This window comes from Gopherus flavomarginatus, chromosome 24, assembly GCF_025201925.1.
Source record: "Gopherus flavomarginatus isolate rGopFla2 chromosome 24, rGopFla2.mat.asm, whole genome shotgun sequence".
Lineage (NCBI taxonomy): Eukaryota > Metazoa > Chordata > Testudines > Testudinidae > Gopherus > Gopherus flavomarginatus.
The window spans coordinates 172,248-186,165 of NC_066640.1; the positions used below are offsets into that span (position 1 = coordinate 172,248).

Consider the following 13,918-nt stretch of genomic DNA (forward strand, 5'->3'; position numbering starts at 1 on the left):
GCTGCATTGGTTTAACTATATCACTCAGTGTTGTGGACTTTTCACACCCCTGAATGATGTAGTTGGATTAACTTAATTTTTGAGTATTGACCTGGTCTTGTATGTTACAACCACCCAAGAGGTGGAGGGTTTATAACCTCAGCCAAACAGCTTGGAGCCAAGTGAAAAAAACATTCTGCAAGAACACCAAATAGGGCTGTCAAGAAAGTGGCATAGCTAGCACCGAAGCCATTACACTCACCGGATAAGCCAGAAACTCACAAGACTGACATCTGCCAAATTGCAGATGTGTAGGCCAGGGAGCTGGACAGACTGGTTTTGGGAAGAGGTAGATGACTTCCCAGAATAGGGCAAAGACTAATGTGATCCTAAGAGCACCCTAAATCCAGAAGGTTCATTGGTATCAGGTACTGAATTTCAGCTGGCCTAACCAGCTGAATGTACCCCAATGCTCTTACGTCATAGTCTGTATCTAACAGGCATCATGTGAGGTATCATTGGAAAACTAATATCACACTGATCATTGGCCTGCATGGTGTACTCAGGACAAATACCCAAAAGATTGTACAAATGTGAAGAAAATATGGGAATAAAATGTGTTTCAACTGGACAAATCTGCAGTTAGTAAACAGGTTTCTTTCAGACAAAGGAAAGGCCGATGCCTCCATCCAGGTGCAACTGCCAATCACAGTTAAGTGGCCATTCCTTGCATATTGGAGGCCTCAGTGACAGATCAATTTGCATTGTAGAAAGCACCAGCAAGGAAGAAAACAGCATGGAACCTTCTCCATTAGACTCCATGGCACCTTATAGCAGGGACACTGAATTTTAATAAGAATACTTTTCAAATGTTCACGGACCTGCAAAAGAGAGGGGCAAAGAACCCAACATGACCTTTCAACTGAACTGACTCTGTGGGAGATCCTGACTCTGGGGATGGTCAGCGATTCTGCTGGAATGGGGTATGGTAAGAATCTTACTTTGAATGAACACCATCCTTTTGCTAAGACTCACTCACCAGAAAGCGTTTTTCACTTTAACTTGCTGGTAACCATTTCTGACTTTGTTCATAAACCTGTTTCACTTTGAATCTAAACCAACCCAGTGCTATGTTTTAAGTGTTTGTTAACTCCAGTGTGTCATTGTTAGAAGTCTCAGCAAAAGGCCCCTGAACTCTCTAATTCAAGTCCTAGTTCCTTGCTCTAACTACTAGATCTTCTTGCACTTCAGTTACTATTTAATTGATAAAACTATGTTCCTTGAGTATCATTTAACTTCAAAGTCAATGAGAGACACCCTGAGTCAGCAGTATCTGTGTTATTCCAGGATAATTTATTACGCAGGACATTTGAAAAACATTTCCGAGACAGGAGCCAGTCCACATTTAGAGTCTGGGAGGTCCTGTTATCTTCCAGCCTTCTCGCTTGCCTATCTTTGTAAAAGCAGCCAGAAGTCCTAGCGCCACACATGCTGAGGAACCAGTGGCATGGCTGTGAGCTGGGAAGAGAGTGAAAGGAAGATATGTTAAGTTAACAATATATCTTAATACATTTGGATTTTTCTTTTGATATTGATACTTGACTGCAGGCAGCCCAAAGGGCTGATGGGAAGTTGAAATTTTGGATCTTAAAGATACATGGTTTCCCATTGTTTCTAGCTCAGGCAGTTTTTGAGGTATCAAGCCCTCTTATCCCATAGACCTATCTAGTCCAAATCGCTTACTTTAGGAACTAAAATGTTTCCTGGTTTTTACTCCCATCAACTCGGAAGCCAACAAAGCTAAGAAAAGTAGAGCCAGATTCAATTTCTTCCTGATCAACATTTTTTAAGTTCAAATTATCTATACCTGAAGAAAACCCACTGAAGACAATAAAACTCCATAAGTGTCCCTAGGGGCTTAACTGTTAGTGATGCGCAAGAGGCAAGAAATCAGCTCGACTCTCAGAGTACATGGAGAATTTGCAGAGCTAGCAGCTAAATTAAGAACACCTCTTTACATGTAAAATCAGCCTAATTTGTTAAACAGTAAGCACGGAGCCCCATAGTTAATTGTTACATCACCACATTTGAGATTAGAACTACAACTGTAACAGACATATTTCACTATTAACCAGGCTGCAAGTACATTAAGCATAAAAACAAATGCAGCCTTCTTTCCCCAATCTCTGTAAACCTTTCTTGGTTTGCTGAAGGTTGCATTACTGGGTTGCATCATGGACTGAAACAGGATTTCTGGTATCCAATGTCACAGTGATATATTCTGGGACATCCTCTATGAACTGGGATGTCAAGAGAATTTCAGAGAAAAATAATTTCTGAGAGTAGTTAAACTCCATTCTGTACACTCAAGTTGGCTCATGGGGTTAACTCCATTTTTATTTTGCAGTTCATATTTGAAGCTAGCTTTGGCCCCCCAATCTATCAGTGTTTATTTTGGTACCAGCCCAGACCAGCTTAATTTTCTGGACCTTGACCAGACTGGACTGGTCCAATGGAGCCCTTCTGAATTTGGCATGGCCTCTGCTCATCTTCTGGGACATGCCTTTTCCTGAAAGGACTAAATCTATGAGGGCATGTTGCAATTTTCCATGGTGAGCAATTTGTCAATTGAGGTGGGGTTCATTTCAGTGGCCCACTACAGGCTCTTAGAGACTCATGTTTGAGAGGTGTGCATATCACCATGGTAACTAAGCAGATCCAATTTTAATACATCATATCCATGGACTAGATTCTTATGCATCATACAAATACATTTCCATGGGAAGGAGGTAGCTTCCTGTAGACAAGGGTTTAAGAATTAGACAATTTTATAGAATTTATATAAATGCATTAAAAATACTTCATGCTGTTGATTTAAGCCTCTATGCTGACCACAACTTACTTCTTGCACCCAAGACAATGCCTGATGCACAACCGCCTATGAAATAATTCAGGGCATCCTCCGGGTCCTCCCGGATGTGGGCACTGAGGCAAGTGGTCAATCCAAATACTGCTCCCAAAGTAGCTGTAAGGAAAAGGTAAGGAGTAAGGAGTACAGCAAGCAAGGAACTGAGATCTACAGTGCAGAAAACATACTACCCAAAGTCTTGGTGCACCAGGAACAGCCGGAGTTATGTTTTGAACCTTCTTGGGAAGCAGAGGAATAAATATTTATTGCCATGAACAATCAGTAAGTCACAGAAAAATGGCATTTTCTACTCAGGTGAAGCAGACAGCCCAACCAGCTGGATTCAGCATCCACACTCCATATGTTTTATGTAAGCAAAAAGTTGCCAGAAAACAAATCGAACCATTTTTGTGACACAACTTCCTGTTTGTTCAGATATGCTACTACACCAGAACCTGGGCAAGTCGGTACCCTCTCTTCTAGGTCTAGTCTGGGTGTTTATGATACAAGTCACAGTCTATAACTCAGCCTACAGACTGTGAAGTAGCATTATAATGCAAGGCTCTGCACGAGTTTTCAATTAGAGCTTATAAATGTCAGTTCTTGATAAAAAGAGCATTACAGAACATGAAACTATCCCAACAGACTGAGCACGCAACCCCAGCCTCCATGCTTCTGCCATCTTGGACCTGGCAATCAAAATACAGCATCTCATGCAGTAATGCAGAGCACCTACCTCCATACTACTGGGTGGCCTTATGAATAATGATCAACAAATTCCTTTTCAGGAGTGAGGACTGCTGAAGGGATTATTAGTTTCCTAAAGGGTTTTTTAATAGTCACTAATATTATACTCCACCCCACTATTCTGCACTCTTTCTTGCTAGCATTTCCCCCAATATATGCACTGAATCTTCTAAGGAAATGTCTGAGGAAGGACTGCAACCCAACTAGGTTCAGTCAGCTATGATGCCTAGATGACAGGGCTTGAAAAATCCTGCTTCTGGGTACATGCATTGCTTCCTCACTACATAAGCATCCAGATACCTACTCCTGCCTATGCCTCAGAATGCTTCACGAACCAAGGAAGGACAAGCATTCAGCCACCTAAGGGGCCCAATACAGTAGGCGTGGATGTTCAGAGACAGCTTACCAGACTGGTTCTCATTCAAATCCAGCTGGAGGGAGAGGTGGAGATGGTGACACCCACCTTGTAACTTTTAGCTCAGTGGTTAGAGCACTCCCTGGGCTTTGGGATAACCAGGTTCTGCCTGATGGGGAGAAAGGATTTGAACTGGGGTCTTTATGGGCTATTCTCATGTTAGGTGCACTCAGTCTCTCCTGCTGAAGCTGCTCCACTGTGGATAACTCATGAGAAAGCGACTGGAGCAATGGACTGGACCCAGGGTCTCCCACCTTCCAGGTGGGTACTCTAACCACTGAGCTACAGCTTAATTCCCATTCTCTCTCTGGTCAAATTACTATTTCACTGTGAATAAACACTTAAAAGAGTCACTGGGTCACGCTTTCATTATTTATCCAGAGCACAACAGAGTCAACAGAAAAGACTGATGAATATCCCATAGCACCTCCCTGGTTTAGGCAAGGTGCCACCTAGTGCGAACAGAGAGGCAAACAGAGGGAGTTTGCCTGAGAAGTGTCCAACAGGTGCTATGGTGAGCGCTGCACTGGGGGGCTGTGTTGTAAGCTGGTGGATTGAATATCCGAGTGCCTGCCTGCTGTGATCATTTGCTTGACTGGCGCTAGTTGCAGGGACTGTTTGACCATGTGTTTGTTTGCTTGAAAAGTGTGACTGTTTGAGTGTGTGGTGGTTTGTTTGAAAAGTGTGATTTGGGAATGCTTTGTTCCAGGTGGGCCTTGAATGGTTGACTGAAGGGAAGGCTTTGAGTCAGGGCAACTGCTTTGAGCCAGAAGTTTTATTAAAAACAGCAGCCACTTATGAACTGAGTGAGCTGCAAACAGAGGAAGCGTGCCTGGGGGAGTTCCCACAGAGTTTTTGCCTTTCAGGCTTCTGTGAGCAGTAAATACAACATCTGAAAAGGCTTGTAAAAGGAAGACAACATGGATAGTGAGCGATCAGCTGTTGTGACCTGCACAGGACGTGCCATGTTTGTCTTTCTCCCAGAGGATAGAAGTGACTTCGTCTGTATGAAATGCAAGCTGGTCTCCATACTGGAAGAGACTATTGGAAGGTTAAAGGACTAGAGACCCAAATATCAACTCTGTGTGCATCAGAGAAAAAGAAGAGTTTCTGGATACAAGTCAGTGTTTGGTACTGCAGGCACAGCATGCTGAAGAATCAGAGAGGACAGTGCAGAATAGGGAAGAAAATTGGCAGCATAGGACCTCCAGAAGAAGAGGTGAACCCATGTACCCAGAGTGCAGACAGAGGTTAAAAAAAAACATTTCAGGCTCTCTGCACAAGTATTCTGACAGAGATTGGTTTGGAATAGTCATGTGAGGGAAGGGATCAGAACCCCATCAGCCGGAAGGCATGAGATGCATTTTGTTATTCTCATTTTGCTGGAAGTGCTTCCGTCCCCCTCAGTCACCTTTCATTCCTCACAGTTCATGTTCAGGAACTCAGCTCTGTATTCCTTGTTGCTATGAATCAGAGATAAAAATAGGGACTCGTTTTTACTCTGGGCTTCTGCCCCTTCCTCTGGGGTTTGTGCTCACTGAACAGTCTGCCTTTTACATAGGAAACAGCAATAACATCTGCCTCTTGTATAGTGGCAGCGGTTTTATCTCCAACTGCTGCTCTGATTTCTTCAAAGCATATAGTCAGGAAACGTTCCTGTGCAAAGAAGTCAAACAAATCACAAGCCTCTACCCCTTTACCCACTTTTTCATTAAACTACACGTTCTATACTCATTCTCTATGACTCATCTTATTCTTTTTGATATTCTGAACCTTCGCAACACAGCTTTTTTTAAAACTCAAGTTTAATGCCTGTCTTTTGTCCATGTCATTAAATATTTGCAATGCTTTGCCCAAGAGATTGGAGATCTAGAATCTTGTGCAGCTCGCATACTCTTTCAAAAGAAGTGAAATACTCTTCAATACAACCCCTCTCTCTGTAAGTAGGTCACAGTTTATCCCAGCAGGTTGACTTTTGGAGAGGACTGCTTGCTGCTTGAGGATTTTGGACCTGCACCTCCAGCAGCCTGTGTTTGTGCTCTCTTTTCATACTTCAGCTCTTCAAGCTCCACGGTTCGCCGATGTACAGCTTCCAGGGCTCTCTGGCATGCTTCTACTTGTGCTGCTCTCCGCTTGTCATTCTATGGCTCTCTGTGCAGCTTCCCACTTCTGGTCCATTTACTTCCTCAGGTGAAAGATAAAGAGGTATCTCCATGCCTTCTGCTTATACCTGCAAAGCTCACTGTAGGTCTTCAGAGACAGTAGAACCCACATTGCTTGTTTTTACCTCCGTGTGATCCTCTTCTGTTGATGCCATATGTAAAGGAGGCTTCCATTGCAATGGTTTACAATGTTTAATTTATATTTGATAGAGAGATACACATCTTACTTTATGACTTGAAGAAACCTTTTCCTCTTTGGTTGGTGACAGACTTTAAAACATTTTCAGTACATATTCATAGCTTTTTAAATGTTATCAGAACGTACATCATGCAACAAATATGAGGATCAATACAGCATAAGCTTTTTAATTAGAAACTTCACGTGACATCGTTTTTGAATAAATATCATGAACGTAGTGCACTAGGTATTGTTAGTTTGCCAAGCTTGTGTAACAGCAGCTTCTAACAACAGTAAACACTTAGCCAATTGGCATTCTGGAGTTCTTCGGGTCACAGTAAGTTCTTAGGTACTGACAATATTTGTGACTATCAGTGCTAACAAGAAGTAGGAAAGTATGGGATTTACTTCCATGAAATTTTTCCCTCTAGCTCTGGCTGTTTGCGATTTCTGTGGAACCACCTTCAACATGGAGAAATTGAAAATTCAAGTTTTATATTTGAGATTCCAAACTGTAAGGAGTAAGGCTATGTCTACATTACACAGCTTTTAGCGTCAGGGGCTGCGTTGCTACAGCTGTGTCACTAAAAGGGACACAGTATAGCCGCCGTTTGTCAGCTTTCCTGACAATGAAAAACTTCCACCCCCAAAGAGTGGTGTTAGCGTTGTCAGCAGGAAAGTGTTCCTGCCGACAAAGAGCTCGGTGCTTGTCGTTGGCAAAGCTACCTTTTTTTGGGGGGAGGTGGGGGGGGAGGGGAGAAGAGGGGACCTCTGAAAGACAAAAGTTTTGTCGTTCACTTGCCAGTGCAGACATAGCCTAAGTTATTTTCAGTTTTAAGTTATACCAATACAGTGAGTGTTAAATCCAGACAGCAGCTCCTTAAGCCATCACTTACAGTTACTGATATTAAACTATCCACATCAAAATATGTAATTTTTACCCAGACTAATTTGACTAAATACCCAGACTAATTTGACGTTTCAAGAGCAGCAGTAGGGAAGAAAGCGTATGGCTCAAAGGAAACACCAACTGTAATGTCCTGAACTTACATAGCACCTTTCATACCAAGATCTCAAAGCACTTCACCAAAATTAATTAAGCCTCACACTACACAAGTTTGTGCATGTAAACATTTTACAGATGGGAACTCTGAGACTGAGTGGTGAAGTTTCAGTTACCCAATGGCCAAAATAAAGTCAGTGGCACCTGGGGACAGAAGCAAGGAGCACTCAGTCTCCAGCACAAAACCACCACACCACACCTGCCTCACTAGTCACTTTACTTGAGAGGCCAATAATTTCAACAATGGGCTGTCCATTTAGCTGAATGAAGGCATCTTCAGACAAGAAACTCAGTCGCTGAAAGAAGCAAGGTCTCCTTACCCATTGTGACAGTGCTTGTGGCTGCTGTTTGCACAGCCTTAAAGGCCGACTCAGGCTGGAACAATACAATATGATATGCCGAACCAATCAAGCCTACAAAAGGGAAAACAGTTTTAATGAGTGACTGGTCAGAGCCCATGCAGAAGCACAACCTGAATGCAGATTCCATGAGCACAAGACATGCTTGTTTATTACTGTGCTTGACCTACATGGCACAATGTGCACAAGAAATCTCCACAACTTCTATCACCAGAGTAATGCACGAGAGACTACGGGTGAATTCCTGTCCTCATTTAAGTTAAGAGGATTACTGCCACTGTCTTCGAGACAGGATTTCAGCCTAACCCGATGTTACACATTGTTTGTGCTGTATCTCAAGCAATATGAAGGTGCAAAAGTAAAGCTGGAAAATAAAATTACTTTTGCATTCTAAGGGCCTGTCATCTCCTGCACTGAAGCTCAAGAAGATTTACTAGGCTAGTGGTGCAGCCACACCTTTGATCTTCCACCAAAAGCAAGATATGCATGGCTGAGTCATACTGATGCTATAGGGCAATTTAAAGGATTTTATTTTAAATTGGGTTTCTAACCATTTTTCTTTTTTTTGCTTCTTTCGAATGCATACAGAAGACCTGAAAGGTAAAGGGGTTTTGTGTTTTGATGAGAAAGAAGGTAGTTATTCTGAATAAAGTCTTTTGTTGCTTGTGTTTTTATTTTGATAATATCAAGTCTGAGCTTCCAGACTTTGTTGAAAGACTTGTTGGGGGGCATCAGAGTTTACTGCAAGTTCTCAAGGCTCAATCCAGAAGGGTATCAGGCATGTGCTTAGGTGCTTTGCTGGACCGGACCAGATTGCTCTGCACCATCCAGAATTGAGCGCTCACATTTTAAAGATGTTCACTTTATCAAAGACTCTTCATTGACATTCAAGTTAAATGTGTGTTAACTGAAGCAAAAACTAAAATGAAAATCACTTCCCCTCAACTTTCACTCGCTTATGATTAGGGCCCTCCCAAATTCACAGCTTTGAAGAACACATCACAGACTGAAATTAGATTTCCCCCACGACATCTAGCTACTGAAGGGATAGGGGAGAGGGAACACTGGGGTGCCCCAGCTGGGGGACCCTACCATTCACCAAGCTCCTCTTCTCCTGCATAGCTGCTCAGGGGCAGTGGAGGCAATCTAGTTCCACGTACCTCCCCTGGCTGCAGGAAGCTCTGTGGCTGCTGTGAGCTCTGAAGAAGCAGGGGGGCAGATCATATCCACCTCCAGAAATCACTCCCTTAAGAAGTGGTTGCTAGGTCAATGGAAAAATTCTTTTGCTGACCTAGTTGCATCTACAGTGGGAGGTTAGGATCACTTAAAATTTCACACCCTGTGTGACATAATTAAGTGTAAACTGGGACTCAGTTAGGGTATGAATTTAAAGGCCATTCTTGAAAAATTCCATGTGTGGACACCCCATTAACTGCATGCTGCTACTTATTCACGGACATAAACTAGCTATAGTTTTGTTTTACATTGCTAAAATAGCTACCGCAGTCTACTCCTGAAGTGATAACATGGCAAAGGTAAGTGAAGTGATCCCTTTACAATTTACAAAGCACTTTGAGATTATTTAGGAAGAAAATTACTACAGATATGAAAAGTGCTTGTGCATTAATTAAAAGTAATAAATATTAAGAGAATTAAAAAGAGGGATGCAGCATTTGACTATTTCCCACACAATACTACTTCACTCTTTTCCTCTCAGAATCACAAAGCATTTCACCCATTAAAAATAAAATATCCTTATGAGGCAAATATCAGAGGGGTAGCCATGTTAGTATGGATCTGTAAAAAGCAGCAAAAAGTCCTGTGGCAGCTTATAGACTAACAGACGTATTGGAGCATAAGCTTTCGTGGGTCAGTACCCACTTCGTCAGGCATCACCCACGAAAGCTCATGCTCCAATACGTCTATTAATCTCTAAGGTGCCACAGGACTTTGTCGCTTTTTATGAGGCAAATGTTAATCTCATTTTGTCAATGGGGAAACCATGGCAAGGAGACAGAGCAAATGTGAGTTGCATGTTAAGAATGAAATAAAATTTCATTTTGCCATTAAAGTAATGAATTAGTGCCCTTTTACTGACACTACTTAATGCAAGCGAACAGAGCACTCCTGAATTTAATATAAAAACACAAGAACTCACATCAGGCCATTCAAACGCAAATATTGCTTTTAAGTGTTACTCTGGCCACTCTGCATAGTCTGTAAGTTTTACAGTAAATACCTTGAAGATTAGATTTAAAAGGGAATCTGGAAATAGAAAATACTATGTACAGGCAATGTGACCAAGTTAACATTGCAGGATCTTTTAAGTTTTGGACTTTGCATTCACCTTAAGTGTTTGACTTGTTCAGCCCTTAATACCACTTTAATGACTACAATTTTTGCGTGTAATTTTCTGGATTGAGTTTTCAAACTGCCTTTTTCTTGAGATTTCGTGCTGTGCTTAAAGCCCCAGCTCCTGGAGCCCCGCTCGCAAACGGAGTCGGCGAGGGCTCCGCTTTCGCCCCGGCCAGAAGCGGCGCTGCAGCCAGAGGCGGGGCGGGAGCCACCCGCCGCGGGCGCAGACGCGGCCGGCAGCAGAGGCTCGCGCTGGCCGAGCTCGGGGCCAGTCGGGCTCGAGCCGTGCCGGCAAGCGGCGGCTGCGCGGACGGGAGCCGGGCGGAAGGGGACGAGCGGGAGCGGCAGGCAGCAAAGCCAACCCAGTCTCCTCACCCAGCGCGGCCCCGAGGCGGCCGGTGATCCAGGCCTTGCGGGCGCAGTCGGTCCCCTCCGGGATCTCCCAGTAGCCGGACATCGCAGCCACAGCGACTCCGCAAGGGCAGGAAACAAAACACCGCGAGAACTCCCGGGCCGGCGAGGGTCTCGCGCCGCTTCCTTTTCCTTCTCGCGAGCGTCTCTTATTCCCTCTCTCTGACAGAGCTTCCGTTCGCCACCTGCGCGCATGCGCAAGGCGAGGCCCGGACAAGGGGTACGGAAAAGGCGGGAGCCGTTGCCGCGATGCGAGCCGGGGTCTGTTACTGCGCCGAGGTTTAGCGCCCTCCCGGCTCAGCTGCCAGTGCCCTTGTGGCTGGGGATCCGCGGCGTGAGGAGGGGCGGGAAGAGCCTGGCCACGGTGGACGCCAGGGGTCTTAGCCACACCGGCACTGAGCGAGGGGCTGGGTCTGTTCGGACGTGGATTTGGAAAGTGGGGAGAATAATGCTCTGTCTGGCGGAGCCACTGCCGTACTTCACCGCGGGTGACTTGTAGGCATTTCCTGTGCAGGAGGATGAAGGATCCAGACGTCACGAGCATCACTCTTTATGTCCATTTTCCTGGGTGAAAAGAGACCAGCGCTGTCTGTTTTCGTGAGACATTGAGCCATATCAGGAGTTTGCTTTTACAAAATCAATTGAGGCTCTGCCAAGAGAGAACTATGAGGGCACAAGACCTTATATTTTGTAAAGGACTTTTTACTGTGTCTCATCACAGATGCCAGTAGCTCAGGGCTTTCCCACAATCAAGGTTTACTTTCCACAACATCAAAACAGCCTGGTGCAGCCCAGCCACTTCTATCGAGAGGAAGCATTACCTGTTGGGATTTGAGGCTTTATATCAGTGGTCCCCGACCTTTTCGTCTGGTGGGCGCCAGACAAAGGACTGTGACGGCGGTGGAGCATCTGCCGAAATGCCACTGAATTTCTGCGGCGTTTTGGCAGCAATGCCTCTCGATGTCGCTTGTCAGCGGCAAGTGGCGTCATCGAGAGGCAACGCCGCAGAAATTCAGTGGCATTTCGGCGGATGCTCCACCGCCAGCCAGGACGCGGTCGCATTTAGATGCCCCCGCAGGCGCCAATGCACCCGCAAGCAGCACATTGGAGACACCTGCTTTCTATAATAGCAGTAGGCGTTGTTTTGATATTGCAGCTTGTGTTCTCCCCCCTGCCCTGGCCCTCTCAGGCTTGCACAGCATGATTACATGAGTCCTGCTACCTCAAATCTGTTGCCCCCAGCTGCAGACTCGCTCCCAGGCGCAGCATAGACATACCTATTGTAAATTTGTAAAACTTGAGGAATGCATTTGGGCCATGAGAAAAAGCCAACCTTCCCCACTGTAGAATCTGTACTGTTATGTCAAGGGGAATAAGGCAGTGCTTCAAAGGAAAACTTTAGAAATGGCAGGGGGAGAAATAGGAAAGGAAAGCCCCTTTTCTCAGGAGATACAAACTCAACTCCCTCCTGTATCTATCACCAGTGGATTTAGCCTCCCTCCTTGTGTGGTGTAAATAAAATAAAGAGGAGACAAGGTGGTTTGGCAGAAACAAAGGTAAGTGTATTCAGGGTAAAAGTACAGAAAACTGGGAGGAATAGGGGAAAATGCAAACTTAATTAATACAATGAAACAGTGACTGGCTTTGGGAGCTTAAAGCTCAGGCCCATAAACCCTCCCTTGGAAACTGGAAAACAATAAATGATGCCCCAATACCTTTTCCTACTGTTCAGGTGCAGTGGATACCACGTACAGGGGTGATGCCCAGGACCTTCCACTCTCCGGCTGATTTAGAGCCTTTGAGGAGGAGCACTGGGAAGTCCAGACGACTGTTGGATTTCGTTGCTGGCAAGGAGGCCCTGTGGGATGATGAACACCAGGAATGCAGGATGGCAGGAATGGTGGTGACAGGCCTCCTGTTCCTCAATCTCGCTGCGGGACCGGCGGTATTCTTCACTCTTCAGCTCTGGAGCACTTTGAAGACGCGATTGTGTCCGTACTGTTGCTGGGGTGGACAGCCTTGCGCAGGCGCTGAACAAGTCCTTACATCACTTTTGTGGCGGGAAAAGTTCTGAGGAGATGGAATGCTGAGGGCTGGTTTTGGCGGGAAAAACTGGTTTTGACTGGTTTGAGCCTGTGTCTTGATGGTAAACAAGTCCACTCTTAGAGATGGAGTCCAAGGGTCAATAGTTCATATACTCCATATTGGATCTTATTTTAAAGCCAGTGATTTACTTCATAAACAACTAATTGAACATATTAAACAGTTTACTTCTTACACCTAACAGTACGTTAGTCCAATACTGCCACTGATCAGGCTGAAGCACCTGGTGTGTGTTTGTTTTTTATGGTGAAACTGCTGTCAGGGAACTCTCTTCTTGTTAAACTTTGTGCCCCAAGCAAACCATAAAACATTTCCTTTCCTGCAACAAGTTTGTGTCTTGTTCTGGGAAAGGGCTTTATGGAAAAGAAATACAGAGCAGCTACAGTGCCCTGCTAGCATAGAAATGGACTGGAAATTTTATGCAATATTTATTAATGTAAAACAGAAGCTATATAAATCCAGCTTTTTCCACACTTCTTGAAGATTGCTTTTCTGGCTGCCCTCTAACCAATTCACAAACAGTGAGTATACTCCTTCGCTCTCTAAATTGTTGTATTATCAAAAGTGAAATGAGGTGAAATTGGGCAAAAGATTGGTAAGGCTCTTTCAAGTTAGCACCAGTCATTTTCAAACTTTTCTGGAGACCCAGTTGAAGAAAATTGTTGATGCCCACAACTCAACAGAGCTGGGGTATGGGAGGAGGTCTGTGGCTGGGAGTCTGTGACGTTCCCCTGGTGTTATCCGGATCGGTGATCTGCTAAGTCACTTAAATCCTTGACTCTGGGAGCCACCCTTCCCCTGCTCTGCTGTGAGAACCCCCACTCCTGGGCTGTTCATGCACAGCCTGTGGCATGTAAGCTGCTCCTTGGATTGTGCAAACGAATAACACTAGCCAATATCTCTGGTCCCAGACACTATCCTAGGAACTTTCATCTTGCAGTGTCCAGTTATGCCCACTGGATGCTGCAAGCTTATGTGTTTGTCAATTTAACAAGGAAATTGATATGTACCAGGCTTGTTATCCCAAGGGGAGTCTCTGACGTGCTTCAAACCAAACACACTGCTTCACGTAGAATAAACAAACAATTTATTAACTACAAAGGTAGATTTAAGTGATTATAAGTCAAAGCACAAGAAGTCAGATTTGGTCAAATGAAATAAAAGCAAAACACATTCTAAGGTGATCTTAACACTTAGCTGCTTCTCACCACAGGCTGGCTGGTTTATGTTGTATGGTG

The 13,918-nt window shown here is 44.5% G+C and overlaps 1 protein-coding gene and 1 long non-coding RNA gene across 2 annotated transcripts; one reads left to right on the forward strand and one right to left on the reverse strand.

The window, feature by feature from the left end:
• Positions 1–1,309: 1,309 nt before the first annotated feature.
• Positions 1,310–10,693, reverse strand: NDUFA11 (NADH:ubiquinone oxidoreductase subunit A11). The gene is made up of 4 exons (XM_050933841.1): positions 10,542–10,693; positions 7,773–7,865; positions 2,882–3,004; positions 1,310–1,497 (listed from the first exon to the last, which is right to left on the reverse strand). Exons 1-4 carry the CDS (start codon positions 10,621–10,623, stop codon positions 1,385–1,387), a joined length of 411 nt encoding a protein of 136 aa, XP_050789798.1. The 5' UTR covers positions 10,624–10,693; the 3' UTR covers positions 1,310–1,384.
• Positions 10,694–11,060: 367 nt separating this feature from the next.
• Positions 11,061–13,153, forward strand: LOC127040091 (uncharacterized). The gene is made up of 2 exons (XR_007771358.1): positions 11,061–12,133; positions 12,310–13,153. It is a non-coding gene; the product is annotated as an uncharacterized LOC127040091 (long non-coding RNA).
• Positions 13,154–13,918: the final 765 nt, after the last annotated feature.

Bases quoted from the DNA above. Each gene is read 5' to 3' on its own strand.
- NDUFA11 (XM_050933841.1), bottom strand. From the start codon at position 10,623: ATGTCCGGCTACTGGGAGATCCCGGAGGGGACCGACTGCGCCCGCAAG. The intron at 7,866-10,541 runs GTGAGGAGACTG...TCCCTTTTGTAG, and splicing joins CCGCCTCGGGGCCGCGCTGG to GCTTGATTGGTTCGGCATAT. The intron at 3,005-7,772 runs GTAAGGAGACCT...TTTTCCTTACAG, and splicing joins CACAAGCACTGTCACAATGG to CTACTTTGGGAGCAGTATTT.